Genomic DNA, 24457 nt, shown 5'->3' on the forward strand with positions numbered 1-24457 from the left:
CACAGTTTAAAGTAGACATTTTATTCTATTTTCTGAATAAGCAAAATGATATAAAAATATAGCCTTGCAGTCCAAAAAAAGTCACATTACACTAAAAACACTAAATCCACAACTTCCCCAGCAAATATTAAACATGTTTACAGTGTAATGCACAGGTTTGCAACAGCCTAGTTGTTTTTGTATGCATAATTTTGTGATGTAGATTCCTTTCATGTTTTTACTCACTGCAAAAATGAAAACTTGAAAGGCAATATTGCCTTAGCATTGCATGGAAGAACAATGCTGTTGTAAAAATGTACAATAGTACATAACTTTTGTAGTAGAACAGTATCTGAACAGATTGTTTCTTTTAAGAAAGCATATACAGCTTTATAAGTCTAAACCTTCCAAAGGTCATCAAGTTTGAAAAGCATGGAAGAGTCTTTACAGCAGATACCAAATTTCTGAAAATCCTATACTAAGATATGCATTTTTTTTAACCTGGTCAGTTTCAGGCTTTGAAAGTGAACCCTGAAACAAAGTAACGCATTTGATACCCCCTAACAATGGGTTATGGCAAGTCAACTGAAGATTCCTCCTCTGATAGGGATGCTCTCATTCAATCCATGTTCTATTAGTTTTATATCTTCCAGGTCATCTTTTATTATGCTAATCAAATGACTCAGGCCTTCTTGTTGCTGCTTCAAATGCTAGAATAATACAAGAAACACTTCAGTTGTAGCATTTATCATACAAAACTACAGGTCAGTCCACTACTTGATGTTTAAAAGATCAGAACAGGTTTATCCCATTTAGAACCTCTCTAAAATAACTTCAAGTTACTATAACAGTTAAGTTTACTTTTTGAAAACTAAACTACTTTACGTGTGCCAAATAGAATACATTTTCATGTTTACTACTGTCATGCCTGAAGGCCTGTGAGCTCCTAACCAAAAACATTAAACTATTTGAGTTCACTCACGCTTTGAGCGGTTTGGAAAAATGCAGATTCAATTCAACTTTTGCCAAACCAGAGCAAGTTCCAGGGTTGACAGCACTGCTGCAGAGAGCATGGAAGACCCAGCTGAAGTTAATGGATTCTCAGCCCTAGGACCAGCCCCATTGGCTCTCTGGTGGACCAGGGAGCCTGAAGTCCTAGGACTGGTTTTTCAGGATCTGCACTTCTGGGTAGCCCCTGCATGTGGACTGCTTGGGGTACCACAGGAAAACAATTTCACTGCACATCAGGATTGCACAGAACAGAGCTCTTAGTATTTGCTTGATGATGAATTTCCTCAAGAGCCATGCTGAAACTTCAATTCCAACACCACTGTTTTCCATCTTATTTATAAGCTGTGCACCCTCCACCCAAGCAGGCTGTTGGAGAAGTCTGCAGGCAGTTCTCCACAAGGAATACTTACTTGCTTGATTTCTTGTAAGAGATCTGCATCAATGTAGTACCTCTCTTCAGCCCTAACTGCTCCAAAATGATTTTGCATCCTGATCTGAGACATCAGTTCATTTAGTCGACCCTAAAAATAGATGGGAATCACATGTATTAGGATAGAAAAGCAGTTTCCCCCTGACATCTGTAGTCCTGACAGAAAAAATGTACCATCAGTCTTAAAGTTTTGGCTCTGCTTCGTGCATTTTTTTTAAAGAGGGCTGGGGGATACAATATAGTAAATAAACAGTCTAATACTGTTCATAAAATTGCTTCAGTACTCGCTTGTAGTCTGACCTTGGAAGGGGTTTTTTCAAGATTGGGTTTAGGACTTGCAAGTCAGCTTACTCAAATCAACAGGGAAAATGTCAATGTTTTCTTTCATAGGAAGAATACTAACTACAAATAGTTTTAACCCGGCTTTGAGGAGGTTATTTTACAGCTCTATTGTAAGTACACCAGGAGCCCATAACTCACTCACCTTGAACTGAGTAGGTGCATTGAGTTCACACTGAATGGTGTCTAACTGTACACGAAGTTGTTCCTCATCAGCCTGAATGGCATAGCCACTTTTCCTTTGGATCTCTTGTTTAATTAACACCTGCAAAAGGAACCACTGAAGTTATGATCTTTGGAATGACTGAAAGAAAGGAGCAGGAATGGGAAATAATTTTTCTTTAACAGCTCGAAGTCTATTCTGTTGCCAATGGAACACACATCAGATTACTTAATGCAGCCAAGTGTTACCTGTAAGGTTCTGTGAGAAAGATCCATTAGTTTCCTCTTGTACTGGGCTATTTTTGCCATGGTTGTGGTCTGATTTTTCTGCAGCTCACTAATATCTTCAGATATTATCTGAAAGAAAAATGTGGTTGCCATTGGAGGCCATCCAAAAATTTAATTTCATTTTTTTTTTTTAAATAAAGACCTTCTTACAAGCAGGAAAATACTAGTAGCAGCATTCATTTTCCCTGCCATTAGAGTTTCAAAACAATGATCAGTCCTAAAGGAAAAGGGGCCATATTTGAAAACACCTGCAAAGAGAATCATGTGATGAGTAGTTTATCATGTAAGAATGCCATCATACCCCATACGTGGGTCTGTTGCAGCCCATCTCAGAATGATGGCGATGGCAGTTTTGTATGCAATTAACTGAAAGTTTTAAATATTTATCCTGAACAGGAGAACAGCCAAGGGGGCCTTATTCGCTCAGTACCCTTAACCCCTTCCCTGCTTCCCACTTGTGTCCCCTCAAAGTGAAAATATCTGTTCTGGTCAGGTAGTTGCAGCACACCCACACTACAGCATTGGTGCCGAATAAACGCTCCCCAAACTGAGGTTGTGTCAGGTGCTATGGCTGGAATTTTCAAGAGAGACCTAAAAGGTCTTAAGCACCACACTCATGGGGTGGGGTGTGTGTGTGTGAGTGAGAGAGAGAGAGTGAGCAGGGTGCCTAATTTTGAGACACTTTTGAAAATGCCTGAACTAAGAACAGTGGATTTTAGACTCTGTCATAGCCAAAAAGGTAATTTTCTCTTTCAAGAGAGACAATATTCATACAAAGCAGAGAAGAGTTATTTCATAAGCCTGCCACTCCAACGTATAGCATGGTGTCAAATGTCTGTTAATCATATACAAGAGTCCTAATAGCTTCCGTAAGGGTAGTCTTGCAGTTCCTGTTTCAGCTTCAGTTAAGTCACCTACTCACAGACATTCTAAATTCATAAATGCTCATAACTGCACAGATGCAAGCTTCTATGGGTACGTCTACACTGGAATAAAAGATGCAGGGCATGGCCGCGGCTGGCCCAGGTCAGCTGACTGACTCACAAGGCTTAGGCTGCGGGGCTAAAAATTGCTGTGTAGACATTCAGGCTCAGGTTGGAGTCTGGGACCCTCCCTCATTGCGGGGCCCCAAAGCTCAGACCCAAACATCTAAACAGCAATTTTACAGCTCCGTAGTCAGCTGACCCATGCCAGCCATGGGTGTTGAATTACTGTGTAGACATAGCCTATGTTTCTCTATTATCTATGGTGGCAGCAGTTTAGAACTATTGCTAAGTGTTAATACTTCCCAGATTAGGTCTCAGCATTTGGAAGTCAGGAGTTATAAGGCCATAAGAGTCACACTTTTCAAGTGCTAAATCCATTGTCTGCAACCATGTTCAAAACGAATGGTGTCAAGAAGTGAACACTTACATCTAATCTGGTCTGATGCTGCTTAGTCATCTGGTCTTGGACCTTTAACCGTCTCAACAGCTCTTTGAAACCTACCATTGGCACAGGGATAAGCCTACAGGAACAGAAGAGTTTAGTTATTAAACAACTGAAGATTTACAGCTATATTTAACAAAATAGTCCTGAACTGCAGACTGTTCATTACACGAATGAGAAGTCATTCTAATTACAGGTGTTAAATTCAAAAGTCCTCACCACTCATACCGACGGTGTAGGAGATTACATTTATTTCGAGTTGCAGGACTGACCCCAAGAAATGGGCTGGTTTGAAGTACGCAGATACAACGAGCTAACACAGCTCCAAACAATTAACATCTACCCTAGAGCAAGAATTTGCAACCCAAAAGTCAGACATGACTTCTGACCAAGCCCACAATCCTCTGCTGCCACAAATTTACATATTAATAATTTTAGGGGTGCTGCATAGATTGTACATGGGTAGTGGACTCTACACCATCTGTCTAGACTCTATATATTGCTTCCAGAGAACTCATCAGCTCAGGAGAGAGGGAAGGAAGGCGCTGCAGAGGGGGCTGAGTGAGTTTCTCTTTCCTTCCCCTGGGTCCTAGAGGCAGATTTATTAAATTGGCATTTTTGTGAGGGAGATTGTTTGAGAGATTCTGTGGCCACCCTCTCATTACCTACCTTGTAGTTTTCACATTACACAGCTGTACCCCTAAAATATCTCCTAAAGTTACCTGAAAGTTATTTTAGAAAGTGTGTGATTTTTAAGGCTAAGTTCACACCGTATATCCATGAAAAAAAAATAAAAAATAAGACTTACTTTTCAGGATCAGGATTATCCACTTTGGCCTGTTCCCAGATAATAGGATCAACACCTACAAGAGAAAATGGAAATTCTTTCCATAAGGACAATCTCAATGGTGCTTCAATAGTTTTCACATCACACGGCTCGTAAGTGATCAGATTTAATAATGCAAGTGAGAGAGCCACATTACAATCAGCTGTGATAAGCTGAATTAATAGCTTGAGGATTCAGTTTATTAAAAAGTCCTGGGCCCAGGTTTTGTGGCAATATCTGGGCCAAAGACCAGTTGTCAAGCTGTCTCATTGGTAGAGAGATGAAAGGAAAGTGATAACGGTGATTAAAAAAATTAAGCATCAGAAAAAGTTGTTAGGAGACCACCAAAATCTGGTACAAAAGGAATATAAAAATAATAGTACAAGCAACTACATTGTGTGTTAAACAAATGACAACATCAAAATCAGACACACAAGACTTCTTTGGAAACCTCTATCAGTTCAGTCAGGGTGTCATTTATTTTGCCATTATTTTCAGTATATTAATGAATATTTATATAGCAATTTAATGATTAAATAAGCTGCGAAGCTGGTATAAGACAAAGCGATGGAAAGACGTCATTTGGCTCCATCATTGCTGCTGAGCTGGCAAATGGGAAATCAAAAAGATCTAGCCTGTCGATTAATCAGTTAACTCACGTGATTAACTCAAAAAAATTGTGATTAAAAAAATTAATCACACTGTTAAACAATAGATTATCAATTGAAATTAAATATTTTTGGATGTTTCTACATTTTCAGATATTGATTTCTATTACACAGAATACAAAGTGTACAATGCTCACTTAATATTTATTACAAATATTTGCACAAAAAATAAGTATTTTTCAATTCACTTCATACAAGTACAGTAACTCTTCATTTAATGTTGTAGTTATGTTCCTAAAAAATGCTACTTTAGTGAATCCAATTTCTCCATAAGAATTAATGTAAATGGGGGTAGGGCGGTTAGGTTCCAGGGAAATCTTTTTTTTAAGAGTGTGTGTAAGTTTTAAACAATTTAATACTGTTCACAGCAATGATTGTGACGCTTGGTTGAGGTGGTAAAGTCAGAGGGTGGAAGAGGGAGGGCTATTTCCCAGGGATGCCTTATGAACTAGCACTGGCTGAGCCCTCAAGAGTTAACACATTGTTGTTAGTGTAGCCTCACACTCTACAAGGCAGCCCGAATGGAGGGAGGAGACAACTGATGCACGGCCCTGGCTGCAAACATTCCCTGCGGAAACTGAATATGGTGATGAACCCACGCTATCCCACTGGAGCGCACCACTCCCTCCACTTTCCAAAGTGCCAGGGGGTGCATGTATGTGTGAGATAGAGAGCCGCTGTGTGTGGGGTGTGTGTGAGAGAGAGAGAGAGACACGCATTGCCCCTTTAAGTACGCTGACCCCACTTTAAGTACACTGTCTTTTTAAGTAGATCAGCAAATTGAGACAGCAGCTGCTGCCAGCAAGGTCTCTGTCCTGAGCCCTGTCCTGTCCCCCCCGCTCTGTGGAGATGGGGTGCAGGGGGAGGGGGACACCCTGACATCAGCACGCCTCTTCCCCCCTACCTCCTGCACAGCAAGCAGGAGGCTCCCAGGAGCAACTCCAAGGCAGAGGGCAGGAGCAGCACATGGGGGGGAGTGGGGGGGACCACACACCTAAACTGCCCAGCAAGGCAACTGATAGCCTGCTGGGCAGCTGCTGTACAGGGAACTTGGCAGGGCTGCCGGGACACCCTGGTTCCAAGCCCCCACCAGCTAGCTCCAATGGGTTGCTCTCCCTACAAGCAGTGGACAAAGCAGGCAGCTGCCAAACAATGTTATAAGGGAGCATTGCACAACTTTAAACAAGCATGTTCTCCAATTCATTAGCAACATAACATTAACCGGGATGACGTTAAGTGAGGAGTTACTGTAGTGTACTGCAATCTTTATCGTGAAAGTGTAACTTACAAATGTAGATTTTTGTTACATAGCGGCATTCAAAAACAAAACAAGGTAAAAACTTAAGTCCATTCAGTCCTACATCTCATTCAGCCAATCGCTCAAACAAGTTTGTTTACATTTATGGGAAATATTACTGTCTGCTTCTTATTTACGTCACCTAAAAGGTGAGAAAAGGCATTTGCATGGCACTATTGCATGGCACGTTGCAAGGTATTTACGTGCCACATATACTAAACATTCGTATGCCCCTTCATGCTTCGGCCACCATACCAAAGGACATGCTTCCATGCTGATAATGCTCATTAAAAAAAATAATGGATTAATTAAATTTGAGACTGAACTCCTTGGGGGAGAATTGTATGTCTCCTCTTCTGTTTTATCCACATTCTGACATATATTTCGTGTCATAGCAGTCTCGGATGATGACCTAGCACATGTTGTTCATTTGAAGAACACTTTCACGGCAGATTTGACAAAACCCAAAGAAGGTAGCGATTTCTAAGAATAGCTACAGCACTCGACCCAAGGTTTAAGAATCTGAAATGCCATCAAATCAGAGAGAGATGAGGTGTGGAGGAGCATACTTTCAGAAGTCTTAAAAGAGCAACACTCCGATGTGGAAAATACAGAACCCGAACCACCAAAAAAGAAAATCAATCTTCTGCTGGTGGCATCTGACTCAGATGATGAATATGTCGGTCCACCCTGCTTTGGATTGTTATCGAGCAGAACCTGTCTTCAGCATTGACGCATGTCCTCTGGAATGGTGGATGAAGCATGAAGGGACACAGGATTCTTTAGCGCATCTGGCACGTAAATATACTGCAACGCTGGCTACAACAGTGCCATGCGAATGCCTGTTCTCACTCTCAGGCAACATTGTAAACAGGAAATGGGCAGCACTATCTCCCATAAAATGTAAACAAACTTGTTTGAGCGATTGGCTGAAGTAGGACTGAGTGGAATTGTAGGAATTGTTTTACATTGCATTCAAAAAGAAGAGTTATTTTTTGTACTGAATTTTCTACATTTGTAAATTCAGCTTTTATGATTAAGAGATTGAATTACACTACTTATATTAGGTGAACTGAAATATACTATTTCTTTTTTTTTTTTACAGTGCAAATATTTGTAATAAAAATATAAAGTGAGCATTAATTTTTTTAATCGTGCGATCACAATTAATCTTATTAATTGCTTGACAGCCCTAAATATTTTATATTGCTTGCCTAGTTTAAATTAGTCTTCAGAACATCCTTGGGAAGTAGGCAAGTATTATTTTCAACAATAGGGAAACAATGAGATTTGCTCAAAACCCCATAGCTAGGTTGGGACTAGAATTCTGATGTCTTGGTACCCAGCTCTGTGCTATCACCACTGGACTATATTACCTATCAAGGATAATGTGCTAAGATGCATACACTGAGTATATTAATTCACATAAAGTGAAGTTAGAAAAACTAAGATAAGAATATAAAGGCAATAGCCCTCAGGATGCAGAAGACAAAAGGAAAAGTGTCGAGATTTACTCCGATCACTTTTGTAAATTTCAGCCTCAGGCTGAAAGTTTAGTTTAGTTGGGGGAGGAAGGGGGAGGAAGGAGGCTGTAGCAATTTTAACTGTTTAGCAACCTTAATTATGGCATTCTCTACTCAGTGAATGCTACTATTTATTCCTCCTCAGGTATACGGTCTTTCATTTCTTTTTATTAAGCAGTCTTTTCCTTGGTATGACCAATAACTCAGATTATGCAGATCCCTATATTAAACACATCTTTTGTTCTTACTGTGTTACTTCGGGTATGTATTCACTAGCAACGTTAAATTCCTGCCTATTCAAAACATCCCTTTATTTAGAGAATTTAGTATGCAGCGTTTACGGTCAGTTTTTTTGTGTGTGCTGCGAGTGAAATACCTACACACAACAGAGGGAGTTAAGGATGGGGAAGTTGGAGACGTTCAACCTACACTTTGAAAGTCCCATTTTTCAGGATGAGTTCAAATCCACCATGTAACTTCCAGGTAGTAATTTTGCTTTGCTCGTAATTTGTTCTACATACTCTGTCAGTGCAAAGGATGCTTTTGGAGGTCTGACATTTCATGTGCTATAGAAATGTTACCGTTGTGCATGCATTGATTTCTAAACAGATTTTGATCTTGTTACACTGGTGAAAACCTAACGTAAGGGTTTTATTTGTATACCAGTAGTGCACAGGTGTTCCAGTAAGGGGCCTGTTGTGCTGGGCTCCTACACAAAAGATTGTTCATGCCCAAAGAGCTTAGAGTCTATGCATACGGTAAAAAGGCAAACAGACAGGAAAGGCCCGAGGTACCAATGATACAATTATACTAAAACTTTGCTAGCTGCACAAATCAATAAAGAAGCAGTTCTAAAAAACAAAATGTATTCCAAAATACAGATTGGTAGTTTAAATGGACACTGCCAAGGTAAAAACAATTGTCAGATTTCTGTGGCAAGTTTTTTATACCTACTGTAGTTACACCTAAAGTTACTATACCTGAAAGAGACAGGACAGAAGTGGTTACTTTGTGCATTGAACAGACTTGTCCCCATATAGTCAGTTTCCCCTTTTTTTGAGTCTCTCTCACGTAGCAGTTGGGGAGAATATGGCAAAACGTGATAGCAGAACCACAGGTGTAGTACATAAGATTATTTTGAATTCATTTTGATTTCAAATTGATTCCCTTAGTTAAAAGTTTATCCTAATTTTACTACCAAAGCACCTGATTTCCAGCTATGGAATGAAAGATTAAAAGAGACTTCAATCTTTAATGTTGTTATTTTGGCCTTTAACCCTCCCCCCGAACACCTCCCAAAAAAACTAAAAAAACCCACACATATCCAGAACATGGGCAACTTATTCTTTAACACAACTTATCCAAGTCAAAAACAGACTATTTGAGATTTTGGAACCTGGAGAGCAGGCAAGGAGTTATTCCAAACGTACACTTAGCTTTAAGTGTGAGAAGATCCTACAAACTCTTCTCTTCAGGCCACAGACCAGCAAACAGAAGCCAAGTATCTCTGATATTACAAGTGAACAAATGAGGAATCAAAAAAGTCACTACACTCATCCAAAGGGATACAATTACCGTCTGTGCACATGTACAGATGTGTATTAGCCGAGTCACTCAGAGAAAGTTGGGAGGAGTAAGAATACAGGCCCCTACGGTGTTTATTTTACCTGCAAAAGTTACTGTCCTGGCATATCACTTTTGCTGGACTCCGTGAAGCAGTTAATAAGATGAACTGAACTAGTTTAAGACTCTTACAGTTTGGTTTACAATACTGTCTACCCTGGTATTAGATATTTGCATAACTTTGCATCCTCAACTGAGCAAAATAAAGTTCCTTTGTTGGAAGGGTTAGAAACATTTGGAACAGACATGTTAGTATGTAAGGTCAGCTTAAAAACTCCTTTGACTAGAAATGTCATTTTTCCCAGTCACTTACTCTCCGGACACCTGGAGAATGGGGAAGGGCTTGTTTACCAACTAAGGAAGCACTTCAGTACATACCAGCAGGAGGATTCTGTAGAAGCTGTTTGATTTGTGCTGGAGAAAGTTCCGTTCTGGCCATGGAGAGGGTAACGCCAAGCTGCTGCAGTGTTGTTTTTATGTTAACTTGTTCAAAATGAGCGTACAGGGTCGTGGCTGGAACTCTCCTGGAAGTCCCATTTGGTGACCGCTCAACAACATAAATGACAACTTCAGTCCTGAACAAGCAAATGCAACAGAAAAGAAAATGATAAGAATACAAGTACCCTAGATCAGTTAATGGTTTACAGAAATAACAACTGAAATACAATTATAAGCCCGGAGCCAACTGACAAACAGAACAGCATCATTATTTTCAATTAATACATTCCAGTCAATTTAAAAAAAGCTGAAAATATTTACTGTTGACTAATATAGCAAACAAAAGTGAGCATCAGATTCAGAATTACAAATAAATATTAATCAAATGTTCAGAAGTCAAATACTTGTTTAATAAAACAACTACAAAATTATACAGTTTAATAATATCTACACGCTGATGTGTTGTCCGTGTGTATTAGAAACTACTAGGTTCACATTTTGTTAAAGGAAAATGAACAGGCTATCATGCACGTATCTTCCTAAATTACATCAGCCTAGCCCAGGAGCAGCCCTAGATGTTTTACCACCCACCCGGGGCAGAAATCATCATCAGCGTGTGCCTCCACATTGGCCAAGCAAAAGAAAAGCACAGCCAACCAATCGGGCAGAAGGGGAAGGAGTAGAGGAGAGTGGGAAGTGTGCCTAATCAAAGCAAAGAAGAAGAAAAGCCAACCAGCCCTGTGGTGGTGCCATCTGGAAGTCAGTGCTCAGGGTGACGACCCTGCTCACCCATCCCTAGAACCAGCCCTGACCCAGCCCAAATTCTATCATTGGAGAAAAAGAACTGGATACTGGAGCATCACATTTCCTGTCTTTTCATACATCAAGTCAGTCTATAGGTCAGGATAAAGTGGAGTCTTTGCTGTAAGTTTAGCAAGTGCGTGGATGTTAACTGCCATGCGGATGTTAGAAATACTTAAGGTAGTCCAGTGTAAAGAACAGTCCTCTGGCACACCACAGACAGAAGTAGCCAGTGCCACTGTCAGTAAGCAAGCTTAATTCCAAAGCAAATATTTCTGGGCTCAAATGCTAGAATACCTGATCAGCATTGGTCTACAAAACAAACAAACAAAAAACCGCCCACTATCTACCTTAAGTATCTTACTGGTGGGGCATGCCCTCCACTTTCTAAAATATTTAGTGCATTTAACCCAGTTGCAGTAACCGCTACACACATCCCTGATTTTTCCAGCACTGCTGCCGAGCAGGGGAATCACAAGATAAATCTACGGCCAGAACTTTACTGGCCTCATTGGTGATGCAAATGCCAAATAAACCAAGAAAATTGGATTTAGTGATCCATCAGAAACAGTGGCAAGAAACTAAAGGAAAAAAAAAAAGATAGAATAGGCCAAAACCTGTAGGCAAATAAATGGATACTGTTGAAGAACAGAGATGGGTACTATATTCAGAATACAAACATTAAAAACTTTAAATATATATTTGAGTATCCCTATAAGACTCTTAGAAGGAGTTTCAGCAGAAGCTTTGTACTGAAGCAAGTTGACTTTAAGAGAGCTAACACATTATACACGCAGAGAAAACCAGATAGAGAAGAGGGGGAAATTGCACAAGAAGATATTCACGTACTGGTCATCTGGCAGTGTTTTAACACCTTCTACATTGACCGTAAGGGTCTGGTTTCCTCCCAAAATTTTGTGCAGTGATTCTACTAGCTGCTGCTGCTGGTTTCGAATGTCTACTTCTTTTCTATTGAAGACTAAGACCACCAGGCCATCTTCATCTTTGTTGTTGGGCATGCAACTGAAGCCCACAGCCTGTGGAAAAAGCCAAATTGGATGTTGTTAAAGGTTCACCTGAAAGTGAGATACAAGACAAGGGTGTAGGAGAGGACAATACTTGCAGACTACTCTATGGCATGTTTCCAGCTAATTCTAAATAGAACCATAGTATATGAATAATTTTAAAGGTGTTAAAAACACTCCCACTTTCTAAAACTACATTTATTGAGCAATCAGTAAAGTCACTTTTGAAATGGTTAAAGTTTTTAACAAGGTAAATTTTCAGAAATGTCCATTCTCTGCCTTTGAGAAATTTTGGCCTGTTGGGAAGATTCTAGGTTGAACAGAAATTGTGTTACTGTTTTGGAACTGAGAACTGAATTAAACATTCAAATGTAAACACAGGAAAGGGGATTTTGACTTGTTATGCCTGGTATTTAAAAACCCCTAGTAATATAGAAATAAGGAAAAAGGAAGATAAAATCATGGAAATTTAGAAACGAAAGGAACCTAAAGAGGTCATCTAGCCCATCCCCCTGTGCTGAGGCAGGACCAAGTCTACCTACATCATCCCCGACAGCTATTTGTTCAACCTGTTCTTAAAAACCTCCAACAATGGGGATTCCACAGTCTTCCTTGGAAGCCTATTCCAGTGCTTAACTACTCAAACAGTTAGAAAGCTTTACTTAATATCCAATCTAGATCTGCCTTGCTGAAGATTTTTTTTCCTTGTCCTACCTTCAGTGGACATGGAGAACCACTGATCGCTATCCCCGACAGCTCTTAATATATTTGAAAAGCTATCAGGTCCCTCTCAGTCTTCTTTTCTCAAGACTAAACATGCCCAAGTTTTAACCTTTCCACATAGGTCAAGTCTTCTAAATCTTTTTTTCATTTGTGATGCTCTCCTCTGGAATGTCTCCAGTTTGTCTACAACTTTCTTAAAGTGTGACGACCAGAACTGGTCATAGTACTCCAGCTCAGGCCTCACCAATGCTGATTAGAGTGGGACAGTTACCTCCCATGTCTTACATATTACACTCCTATTAATATACCACAGAATGATAGCAGCCTTGTTCACAAGTGCACCACTTCCAACCTCTGGAGATTTCTGGAACCTCCACTCTATGCGGTATTGAACTGGAGTAGGAAGATACTGGGGAATACAACTCAAGGTGTACATACTGAGGGCTTCTGTAGATGTAAGGCTTAAATGAAATAAAACAATCTTGAAGATCAAGATATAACATTTGAGAACTTCAGTACACCCACGATAGTTACTTTCCCATCTCAGTGTGTAATGATGGAGTTTTGAATGCCTGTATTTAAAAACACAAAAACCAAACACAAAACCCTAATCTTATCTTCTCTATTTTATTTTAAAAACCTCTCTATCCTTTCTGTGATAAACTTGCAGTAAGATTAAGTATTACACTCTTTGGCTGATGCAACTCAATATCCCAACACTAAGAAACTCTGTTGTTCATACCATAACAATAGTAATTTTCAAAGATTGCAGGACAGTTTGAAAAGTCATGAATTAGTGAATATTATCCAACTTGCTTTAAGGCAACTGTTTTCATGCATTGAGGTGTTGTACTGTTTTAAGGTTCAAATACACTGCTTCTTAGCACACCGGGGCAAGTCACTGAAATCTCTTGGTTCCTGATACAATATAGCAAAGACTGTGAATTTTATGGAGGGGCTACAAATGGATCTTTAACCTACAATGCATGGTTGCACTTACAACAGGTGTGTCAGTGTATGCTCTACGTTCTTAGAAGAGAAAAACGAGATTCAGCAAGAGTTCCCTCAAAGCCATTTCACTTGGGTACAAAAAGTCCATCAGCCTGAATCAACCCAGTGCAATACTCAAGGCCCTAGGACAATTAAGATTAAATACATAGCACAGAAATACACTTCCCAGAATTAACGGAAAGCTAAATTTATGAGAAAGATTAAGTGTATTGTGTAATTTGCAGAAAGCACTAGTAGCTCTCTGTTAAGAGCAGTCCTCTTATAAGTGGGTGTAAAACTTTTAGAATTGATACCTATATTAAAGTGATTGCTCAAAAGTGTCAAGTTGCCCACAAGAAGCTCCTATTACTAGACTGCACCATAAAATGCATTATGAAGACGGCCAAATACCTGCCATCTTGTTTTACACCCCTTTACGCATTTACTATACATAGGTTCAGTTTTAGAGCGCTGGTAATATTCTGCGACTTGTATGTCAAAACCAGTGTTAATTATGCAACAAACGACATTAACATTCAGAGTAAAAATTGCGTCTCTTAGGGAAGTATCTCCAATGTGTACAGAAAGCTAGGCTTATTACTGTCTCTGATATGTCTATTCATTGGTCTGTTGCTGGGCTAGAGTAAGCATCATCAGATCTGTGGAGGATGAGGAACTCTCTACTCTTTGCTGACACAGCAGAACTGGAAACTGGGACAAGGCATAAGGACAGCTTAAAGACTCCTGCGGATAAAAGCAGATGAGTTCAAATCAGAATAAGCTGGCCTGAATCTAGCTGATGCAGAAGAGAATATGGGCTACCAAAATGGTGTGCAGGCCAAATTCAGAAAACAGTCTCCTGTTGCTGAGGTTGACGCAGAGATCAACGTTAAGTTTGTTGTTCTGGATCTCAAAAAAAAAAAAAAAAAAAAAAAAAAAAAAAGATTATCCTGGTCTTCTAAAGCAGGGATTCTCAAACTGGGGGTCGGGACCCCTCAGGCGGTCACAAGATTATCACCACAAGGGGGGGGGGTCACAAGCTGTCAGCCTCCACCCTAAACCCCGCTTTGCCTCCAGCATTTATAATGATGTTAAATATATAAAAAGTGTTTTAAATTTATCGGGGGGGGGGGGTTACACTCAGAGGCTTGCTATGTGAAAGGAGTCACCAGTACAAAAGTTTGAGAACCTCTGTAAAGCTTAAAAATTAATTGGAAGACCATTTTAAGTGATTAGCACCAGAAGAAATGCATTTCTAATGGATTAGTGCTCACCTTGGATGGTTAGTGACCTTAATTCTCCTAACACTATCCTGGAATATTTTATCTGTCTTATTGCTCACATGAACATGCATGTCATCTGTAATACTTCAGCAGGGCCTAGATTTTCAGCAAGCACACCACTCAGAGCTTTATCCCATGTATATTAGAATGGGACACATTGCCTTGAAGAACATATTATGTTACATACTTAGAATTAGCAATAGCTAAATTAACTACCCATGATGCATTTAGGATTAAAACAGAAGACTGCAAATGGTCTCAGAATAAGTATTCAGATAAATACCAGAAATATCATACCTTAAATCTGCAAAATGGGTTTTCCTGCGTGAACTCCACCGGAGCAATGTTGGTGTTAAAATATCCTTTGCCTGCCCCCCAGAAGGCTTGCAACTGGTTCCACTTTGCCAAAATAGCATCTCGCTCATCTCCCAAGAGTGTGGGAGCAGAAAGAGCACTGGCTGTGTTTATCAGCTGGTTGGACTGGGAAGGTGCCTGAGCGGGCTGACTGAACAAGCCACCTAATGCTAAAATCAGATACAGAAAAAAACAGTTCTTGAGGAATAAAGAAAGATTAACTGATTAATGCACACCATACTAGAACTTCTTGTGCATTTGTCAGGGGAATACCAAGAAGTCTGTGGGTAAATAATAAAGCACAAAGTTTGATTTTTTGAATGACATTATATCCCCCCCACACACACCTTCTTAAAAGTGATGATAGAATTGTCTGACATTCAATTACACAGAGGCACACTTTTAAAAAGAGGTGTCTATATTTACCCATTTGAGGGATGTTATTGGATAAACATTCTTGGATGCTTTAAAATCTGAAAGGTACATCTGTTATTGTGACACAGTAAAGCAGTCAGCAGATCCCAGATCTATTTTTATATTGACTTTTCTTTAAACCAAATCTGGCATCAATTCCTTCCTTTCTCATGATGCTGTCACTGCCACCATCAACTTTGTAAAGATTCTTGGCGCCAATGCTAAACCAAAAGAAGGGACCAGTATGATACATGGAGATCCCAAGGTGAAGCACAGGTATTTCTGAGGGCTGCTATAATGGCGCTATGGAGATATATATGCTACAACCAAGATGCTCAGAAGTCTCCTGGACTGACAGCAACGATCACCAATGCGCCGGATTCCTTTTTGATACACTTATGCTCCACTATCCAGAATCTGCTGGATCTTCTTGGAGACCAAAAAATAAACAGAACAGACTTTTGTAAACCTTTTAAGCTGGGGCCAAAAGGGAACACTGCCTAAATTTGAAATCGACAGTTGATGGTGCTCTAACTGATTCCTCCTTTACAGGAAAGGAAGGAAGATGGGATGTGACTGCTTCAGGAGGCAGGGGAGGAAAAGAATTCAGTTTATAAAGTCACTACAAAAAGGGAACTATATTCAGAAGCAATGTTGCCCCCACAGCCAGGAACTGCAAGTCTCTTGCTATGGGCCAATCCTTTAGGGAATGGCATAGCAATATCTCAAAGAGTTTGGCCTGGTTCCCTTGGTCTCTCAAATGAGGCATGAAAGGCCAAGTTCCATTGGAATTTAATCTACATGTTCTGTAGGTAAAGAAAAAGGAGCTGAAATTTCTGTTTGGTCTATAGAGACCCTTGGATAAGACATGCTCACTCTCATACAGAGTCTTTCCTTGCTAAGACATCGAACCCAGGCCCTGATCTAGGCGATTCCCAAAGATATCCCTCTTGGAAAGGACGGGCAATATTAAACTCGGAAAAGAACTACCTTACCATAGGGTTTAGCTTGCTCTGCAGAAAACAATAAGGATGGCTACACTGCCAACAGAACAGCAAAGGCCATCCTGAGGCATGTTGTGAAGGTACCTGGGTATGATGTGGCAAATAGGAATGTAAATATCATTTAAAAAGTTAACCGATTAAAATTATATCGTTTACCCAGTTAACCGATTAAAGGGCAAGGGGCCCACCCCTGGGGCTGGAGGTTAATGGTTAGGCTGGGTTAACTGGGAAGACTAATGCTTATCGGTTAACTGTTCAACCGTTTACTATTTTACACCCCTAACTGCAAAACGAAAACACTCTCCAGGATGCTCTGAACCCTTGCTCCTCCATCTATTCCATGAGATCCCTTGTTGTAGACAGTGAACAGCATCAGCAAGATAGGTAGCAGATAACTCAAAAGAAAAAGTGATCCATCTCTTTTTTTGGTCCAAGGGGATGGACACTTTACTGGTATATCTTGAAACTACTGGGACTATGCCAAAGTTTTTCGTTCTCATGGAGCAACCTGTAGCAATTTGAGCAAGTGGCACTTGAAGTGTGGAGCCTGCCAAATGGTGAATTTTTAAGCGTTCACATTAAAATGTCCAGGCTGTTTGGTCTTTTTCTTCCACAACAGAGCAATCTCCCCACTAGTGAGACTTGGGACTTGGAGGTGAATTTAGTGCTGTGAGTGAGGTTTAGTTGTCTCATCCCCCTCTTCAGGCTCTGGTGCTCTGTGTAAAAGGCTTAGACCAGTGGTTCTCAAACTTTTATACTGGTGACCCCTTTCACATAGCAAGCCTTTGAGTGTGACCCCCTTATAAATTAAAAACACTTTTTAATATATTTAACACCATTATAAATGCTGAAGGCAAAGCGGGGTTTGGGGTGGAGGCTGACAGCTCACGACTCCCCATGTAATAACCTCGTGACCCCCCTAAGGGGTCACAACCCTCAGTTTGAGAACCCCTGGCTTAGACTATGAAGGGTGCAGAGATCTGTAAACCCTTCGCTGATGGTTCTGGGGGCACAATAGAATTTTCTATTTGTCCATTACTCTAGTAAACTCATGCGAATATTTTGATTACTCAGGAGCGATGAGCAAGAGATATTTTGCTTACTAACAATAGCTTTTAAAAGAAACAGAAGTCTTTGTACTTACTGGGCTGCTGCTGTTGGGTACTGAATCCTCCAAAGCCTAACCCAGTTCCTAAACCAGTACCTAGGCCGGTACCAGTTCCTGCTGCGCCAAAACCGGTACCAAATCCAAAACCTTTGTTTTGGGTAGCACCAAACAGTCCTTAGAGAAGGGGAGAAAATCCAAGATAAACAGAAGATTTACAAATGAACAGCAAAAACAGATAACATCAGTCTTTTAGAAGTTTTAAGTTTAATTTTAAATCAGAATGATGGTATCTCACCAGTGGTGCCTGTGTTGGTAGGAGCAGAAAAGCTAAATGCTGATCCAGGAGCGGTGGTAGTTGTCCCAAATCCTCCAAATGCACCTAGTAAATAAATTGTACAAATAAACAAGGTGGCTTTGCCACAGTTCAATCTCTTGTAGATCATGATAAACTGCACACTCCAACGCAATGAGTTTTATGAAGGGAGATGCTGACAGATGAATGTGTTGTTGCACAAGCAAGTTTTTCTGATCACAGTTATTTACTTTATTGACAATAAAGTAAACAGGAGACAAAGTGGGGACAAGAAAGCAATACATATTTAGCTTGTGACAAGTGACCTATGGATATTGAAAAAACAAAACAAAAAACCACACAAACACTTAAAAGTTGCTCAGTGCCAGATGTGCTCTCCCCATCTACAGAAGATTATAACTAGTACTAACTTTTGTCACATTAATTCTCTAGAGTCTAGAATAACTGGATTTTTGTGGGACGGGGTGGTACGTTTTTAATATAAAGGGTCATTTAATTAAAAATATAAATAAGAGCTACAGACACTTGGGTAGAACTAAGCATCTTACATACAATGGTTGCATGTGAGTAAGAACACAGACAGTAAAGATGGCCTAAAACCCTGGCATACGTGGCAAAGGCAGTGTCCCTCGTGTCAGCAGAAGGATGACATTCTATGTCCCAATCCTGCAAGAAGATTTATGGGGTAGACTCCTGTGGAATTCCACTGACTTCCATGGATGAATGGGTCTCCCTGTGTTTTCAGGGATCAGGTCCACAGCACGGCACACAGGTTGTTAGGAGGATGGATTTGTCGGAATAGTTTACAATGCAAAGGGAAGTGCTCGGTTCTTGAGAGGAACAGTCAAGGGGCCATACAGTCGAACCTCTAACATGTAAGATATTTATATCTCAGTTCAGAAGCACGGGCTGAAATGTCCTCAGTAAACTGATAACACCCCTAATTTTATAATACAATCTCTTCAAGTCTCTAATGCCAACTGTGCCATCTCACTGCTGGCCAAAACAGCAGAACAAATACAAGGCAGTACTTTAAAAGACTTGACTGGATAAGATTGAGTTATTGCCAATAAGATGAAGGGCTGACAGGATTTCATATAAGCAATGAGTGCCTTTACCCTGACATTAATCCCAGGCACCTCGAATATTATTCTTAACCAGCTAAACTTAAGCCCACAATCTTTTATCAACAGCAAAGAGTGGTCCTCTTCCATCTCTGAAATATTTGGAAATTGCAAACTTACCTTGTGGGTGTGGATTTCACAGTGGTAATCCATGCCTTTGTGATCCCCCCTTTACACTACTGCAATGCACTCTGTTTGGGACATCCCTTGGTCTGCATCTGTAAGAGCTAGCAACACCTGCATCCTCCAAGATTCACTGGCTGTATGAAGTCCAGCAAACATGCTTGAGGTTTTACTTTTATTAGCTAAAAATTTAAGTCAGCAGTTCCCAAACTGGGGTCTATGAAGGAGCTAAGCTAGCTAGTCAGATGGTGCTGGATCCCCTCTATTTCCTGCTGCTTCTACAGGTGTTCAGGCTCTTCATGATAAGAGTCTGTAAAAGCAGCTGGAAACATGAAGAAACCAGACTAGATGCCTCTACTAGGGGCCTCTGCTACACAGCAGAAAAAACAGGAAGAGTTCCCCAGGAACTTGGAGTCACCAACAGCAGAATCATGTCCTGGTAACAAGGTAGTATGTCTAGAGGAGCACAGGGAAAAGGGGACCAGCTGGCGGAGCAGCATATCCAGTGCATTTATCCAAAAAGGGGCTAAGTAGCTCCTTGCAGCTCCTTTTCCTAGCAGGCAAGCAGTGGTGTTTTGCACCAGCTGCAAACACCGATAGGCTTTCAGGGGTAACTGTGTGTGCTGTGCATTGCAATAATCCAATCTAAAATTGCTCAGGCACGTATTCCTGATCCAGACATGTGTGAAAGTAACCACCTTATTAGAGGACAAAAGATGAAAAATATACTTTATTCCACTGACAAGACTTGGGTAACCTGGGGCATTAAGAGGTCAAAAAGTAATTCTAAACTGTACTCGTGGACAAAAGATAGAAATTCTCCCTGAACAGAGCCCAAAGAAGCCATCCCATTATACCTTTTAGATCCTTTCTTAACTCAGCAAATTGGATCATCAGTCCACTCTGATCTTACTCCTGAACTTGGCCAGGCAGCAGAAAAGCAAAGATACAACATCATATAGGTCAGATGAAAACAACGAAATCATAGCCCAAACTTATTAGTCTCCCCCAGGGGCCTCCTATACACATATGGAGCAGGAGTGACAGCACCTCACAGACACCAACTAAAAGAGTCCACTACGTAGACCAGCTGTTGTAAAGCCACTTGTAAGTTACATGTGATAAAATAATTTTTTTAACTTAATGTAATGAAACAGTCAGCTTGAAATGGCATGTTATGTATGACAGGAAAGGAGTTATGAGTGGCAAAGTTATACAATCTTAGTTAAAATTGCAAAATAATATTCAATCAGCAAGAGCTCTATATAGAAATATCAAACAGTACGGTGTACATGATTCAACAAATGGATAGTCATTGGCAATGGACATGTCAGTTTATCAAAATACAGTTTACATCTGAATCAAAACAAATAATGTTTTATTTATAAATCTATTAGATTTACCATCCCTGTGCACACAGAATGAAACTTAAACCAGAGACTTAATTTTCAACCAACTTGATTTTCACTCAGAGCATCAGCTTTATGCAACTGGATGAAAAAGGTTTCCAGTGATAATTGTAGTATTAAACTGTTAATTCAATGAAAACATGCATCTCAGGTTTGGTTTTAATTTAGCTCATATCCATTAGAAAAAGGCAATTCATTAGAATTTGTACCAGAGTAAAATCAGTTAAACAAGATTTATATTATTCATCAGGTGCATGAAAGTGACATGGGTGCTAAAATACAAAAAATGATAAGACTGTGGAATGCATATAATTCCTATACGAGCAGCTGCAAGAACAAGATCCCGGGGCTAACCCTACATAAATGGAAACATATGAAGTAGTATACCACCATACAAGGCACAAATATTTTCACGTAAAAAAAGATAAGACTAAATTTAAAATCAATCAATGTGATTACTCAATTGACTAATTTACACTGGATTGCCGATTCCCTTCGCAACAAATAACCAGTGTCCACATTAGGAAGAATAAAAAAGCTAGAGCATCTTTTAAAGACAACCCTGCATCTGTGCATTATTTCAGCAGATGAACAGTACTTGGACAGAGACAAAGCAGGGCTATTGATTTTGTGCTGATCGTATAAAATTTGTTTCTCCAGAGAAACTAGTTAAGTGGGGTGTGTTCATGATAACCAACTGAAGTCCAATGAAGAGACATAGGAAAGATGAAAAACATGACTACAGTAGTCCAAGAATCTAAAGTAAGGAAATGTGGCTTTACAGATTTACTCTGTAATTACTCAGTATTACCAATATCTGAACAAAGAATTGAGATTACAGTTTGCCAGTAAAACTGACCATTTGCTAAATAATCAAGACTTAGATTTAAACCATGGTGTCCTGCCAGTCTATTTTGTTTTTAGAGAAAATGTGAATTTGACAGACCAAGTAGTTTTCTTTCAGCTATTTCACTGGATTTGCATACGAAATCCAGAAATTAGCGGAAGTGTTTTTAAAGTCATATTTAGAGATTTTGCTACAAGTTATTAAAAGCTTTGTTCCCTAATTTGGACTATACAAAAAGTATTGAAGTAGTTTTTTATACTTAGATACCAGAGATCTGAAAAGAATTCTTGGACCCCTGCTATCAACATTCATTACAAACAAGTGTGTGTGTTATCTACCTGCACTTGCCAGACTGTTACCAAAATTGAATGGTGGCGCTGAGGTAGTGGACACACCGAAATTCCCAATATTAAAATTCACTGCAGGATTGGCAGTTAATCCGAAACCCCCAAAATTAAACCCACTGGCAGTGGAGTTTGCAGTCTCAAGCCCACCAAATCCTAACAGGTGGGAAGCAGAAAGAGAGCAGGCAGCATTAGTTTGAAACAAAAAAAATATTGTGTTTTCCATAGCCAGGGACAAGAAAAACAGAAATAGTTAAAGAAATAAAAAGCATAGAGGAGAGAAGTTATTCCATTTATTTAACACACATAGAGTAGTCCAAAGCTTTCTGCTATTTAACCTATGCTGTTAGCAGATACAAAGCTAAAGCACGAATAAAAAAAAAAGTGTAAAACTTCTCCCCCCCGCAGTTATGCCTAATCTACATGTGAAAGTTATAGTCATGTAACTACGTCAGAGGCGTGATTTTTTCTGCTATAGTTATGCCAGTACAACCCCTAGCATGGATGCAGTTATATCAGTATATAAGTGACATGCTGGTCTAGTTATTCCCTCTCCCATACAGGAAAATCTTTACATGTAAAAAGCACATGTACACAAATGTAACAAGAGTCCACACTAGGGGAGTTGCAGCATTTTAACTATACTAGTGCAACCAGTATAGTTAAAGCAGTACAACTTTCCAGGGGTATGTCTTCACTGCAGAGTTAATTTGGGTGATCAGCACTTGGGTGTGAGTGGCACACTGCAAAGCCATATTCAAGTGTGTCCATACTGTGTCCACGCTAGTACTATACTCACTAGGACTTTTGTGGTTATAGCCCAGCATTTTAATACTGCAATAAGATGAATCACTCTATGATTCTCTCTCAATAAACTGTGGGAGAAACTGTTTGTGTTTCTGTGCACACAGAAGGATTTTTGGGAAGGCACTGGAGAATTATCAGCCCCTGAGAGTTTTAGCCTGTATCTACACTGAAATATGGGTGGGTTACCAGCCTGAGTGTAAGGAGCACCCAGGTTTTAGCCTGTACCCTAGGCCAGCTAGCCAGCCTGGGTGTAAACACCACCACCAGTCAGGCAAGAGGTTTCTGTGCATGGATGGGAGCCAGACTAGGGGCACCACTCAAGTAAGAGCCTGAGTTACCTCTGCAGCGACGATAAATACCAGGGCAGACAAAGTACACCTCTACCCGATATAACGCGACCCGAAATAACACAAATTCAGATATAACGTGGTAAAGCAGTGCTCCGGGGAGGCGGGGCTGCGCACTCCAGCGGATCAAAGCAAGTTCAATATAATGCGGTTTCACCTATAACGCAGTAAGATATTTTGGCTCCCGAGGACAGCGTTATATCGGGGTAGAGATGTATTACTAATCTAAGTGCTCTGAAGGGGCTGGAAATGACTTGCCTTTTAGCACAACCTCTTAAAGCTTTGGTGTCTAGTTCACAAATAGACCTATGCCTAGACAAACCACAAACACATTTACAAAGCTTAAAAGGAACATTCCCCTCCTCTGATTTCAAGTTAGATGTAGCCTTTCCTCCTCCCCACACCCTAGAAAATGTCACACAAATGATAAAGTATCTAGGGACATCTCTTTAAAAAATAAATAAAAAAACTATTGTGCTTGAACATGAAAACTTTTGTGAATACTTGAGGGACCTGATAACAATGATCACGGCTGACTAATCAGTGCCAACTAGTACACATCATGTACAGCCTCATCTCAGCTCATCCTGATTAAACTTTTCATAAGCACATTCACATTTTCTATTCGAGACAAGCCCTGGTATTTATTTATTTTTTAAACACACGGCTCGGTCATTCGGGACCCCCTTTACTGCAGAGATAATGAACCTCCAACTGGCTCTACTGAGAAAAGAACAGACCATAATGTGACACGATCTGCAGGAGCAGCTTGCAAGAACCCTGGAGGGACGGCTACAAACATTTACCCCGCCCCCACCCTCACAAGTCATTTCAATAGAGAGTTAACAGGGACGCTTCCCGGGCAGGAACCGAACAGCGCGCCCGGGGAGCTGGGGGCAATGAGCCCGGGGGGGGGGGGGGGGTGTTCGTTTTCATTCACCGGGACGGAGGGGAGGAGCGAGGCTGACGCCGAGCCACGGCTCGGGCAGGGCGCCCCGCCGGCGGCTGCGGTGTCACCGGGGGGGGGGGGGGGGGGCGGACCCGCTGCCTCATGCTTCCAGCAGCGACGCCCGGCTCCCGTCCCGACGAGGCACCGCTCCGGTTGCTAGGGCGAGCGCCCTGGGGAGGCACGGAGCGGACACACCCACTGCCCCGCCACCCCCGTGCAGCCGGTCTCCGCGCCCCGGCCGCGGCCGCCCCGCACTGACCTGTCGGGTTAGCGGCGGCGGCGCCGGCGGCTGCCCCGAAGTTGAAGGCCATGAGGCGGCGCGGTTGGCGGGGTGCAGCCGCCGCCGGGTCCGGCTGGAAACGGTCACCCCAAGGGGAACGGTTCCGGGTGATGGCCCCGCTCCCGGAAACAGTAATAGCCCCAGCGACCCACGCCTGAACTCAGAGGGTGGCGCTGAATGATGACGTAATAAAATGCTGT

General features: G+C 40.9%; 1 protein-coding gene across 2 annotated transcripts; it reads right to left on the bottom strand.

Annotated features, from left to right (window-relative positions):
* Positions 1–24457, bottom strand: NUP54 (nucleoporin 54). Of its 2 annotated transcripts, none has more exons than XM_008171805.4 (12): positions 24237–24457; positions 18010–18093; positions 17751–17888; positions 15132–15358; positions 11663–11850; positions 9953–10149; positions 4446–4500; positions 3623–3716; positions 2171–2278; positions 1905–2024; positions 1401–1511; positions 1–689 (listed from the first exon to the last, which is right to left on the bottom strand). In XM_008171805.4, the coding sequence occupies exons 1-12, from the start codon at positions 24286–24288 to the stop codon at positions 561–563; spliced, it is 1503 nt and encodes a 500-aa protein (XP_008170027.1). In that variant the 5' UTR covers positions 24289–24457; the 3' UTR covers positions 1–560. The 2 variants fall into 2 exon arrangements, with proteins under 2 accessions (XP_008170027.1, XP_008170025.1); XM_008171803.4 differs by lacking the exon at positions 24237–24457 and adding an exon at positions 21869–22151.

Source organism: Chrysemys picta, chromosome 5 (assembly GCF_011386835.1).
Source record: "Chrysemys picta bellii isolate R12L10 chromosome 5, ASM1138683v2, whole genome shotgun sequence".
Lineage (NCBI taxonomy): Eukaryota > Metazoa > Chordata > Testudines > Emydidae > Chrysemys > Chrysemys picta.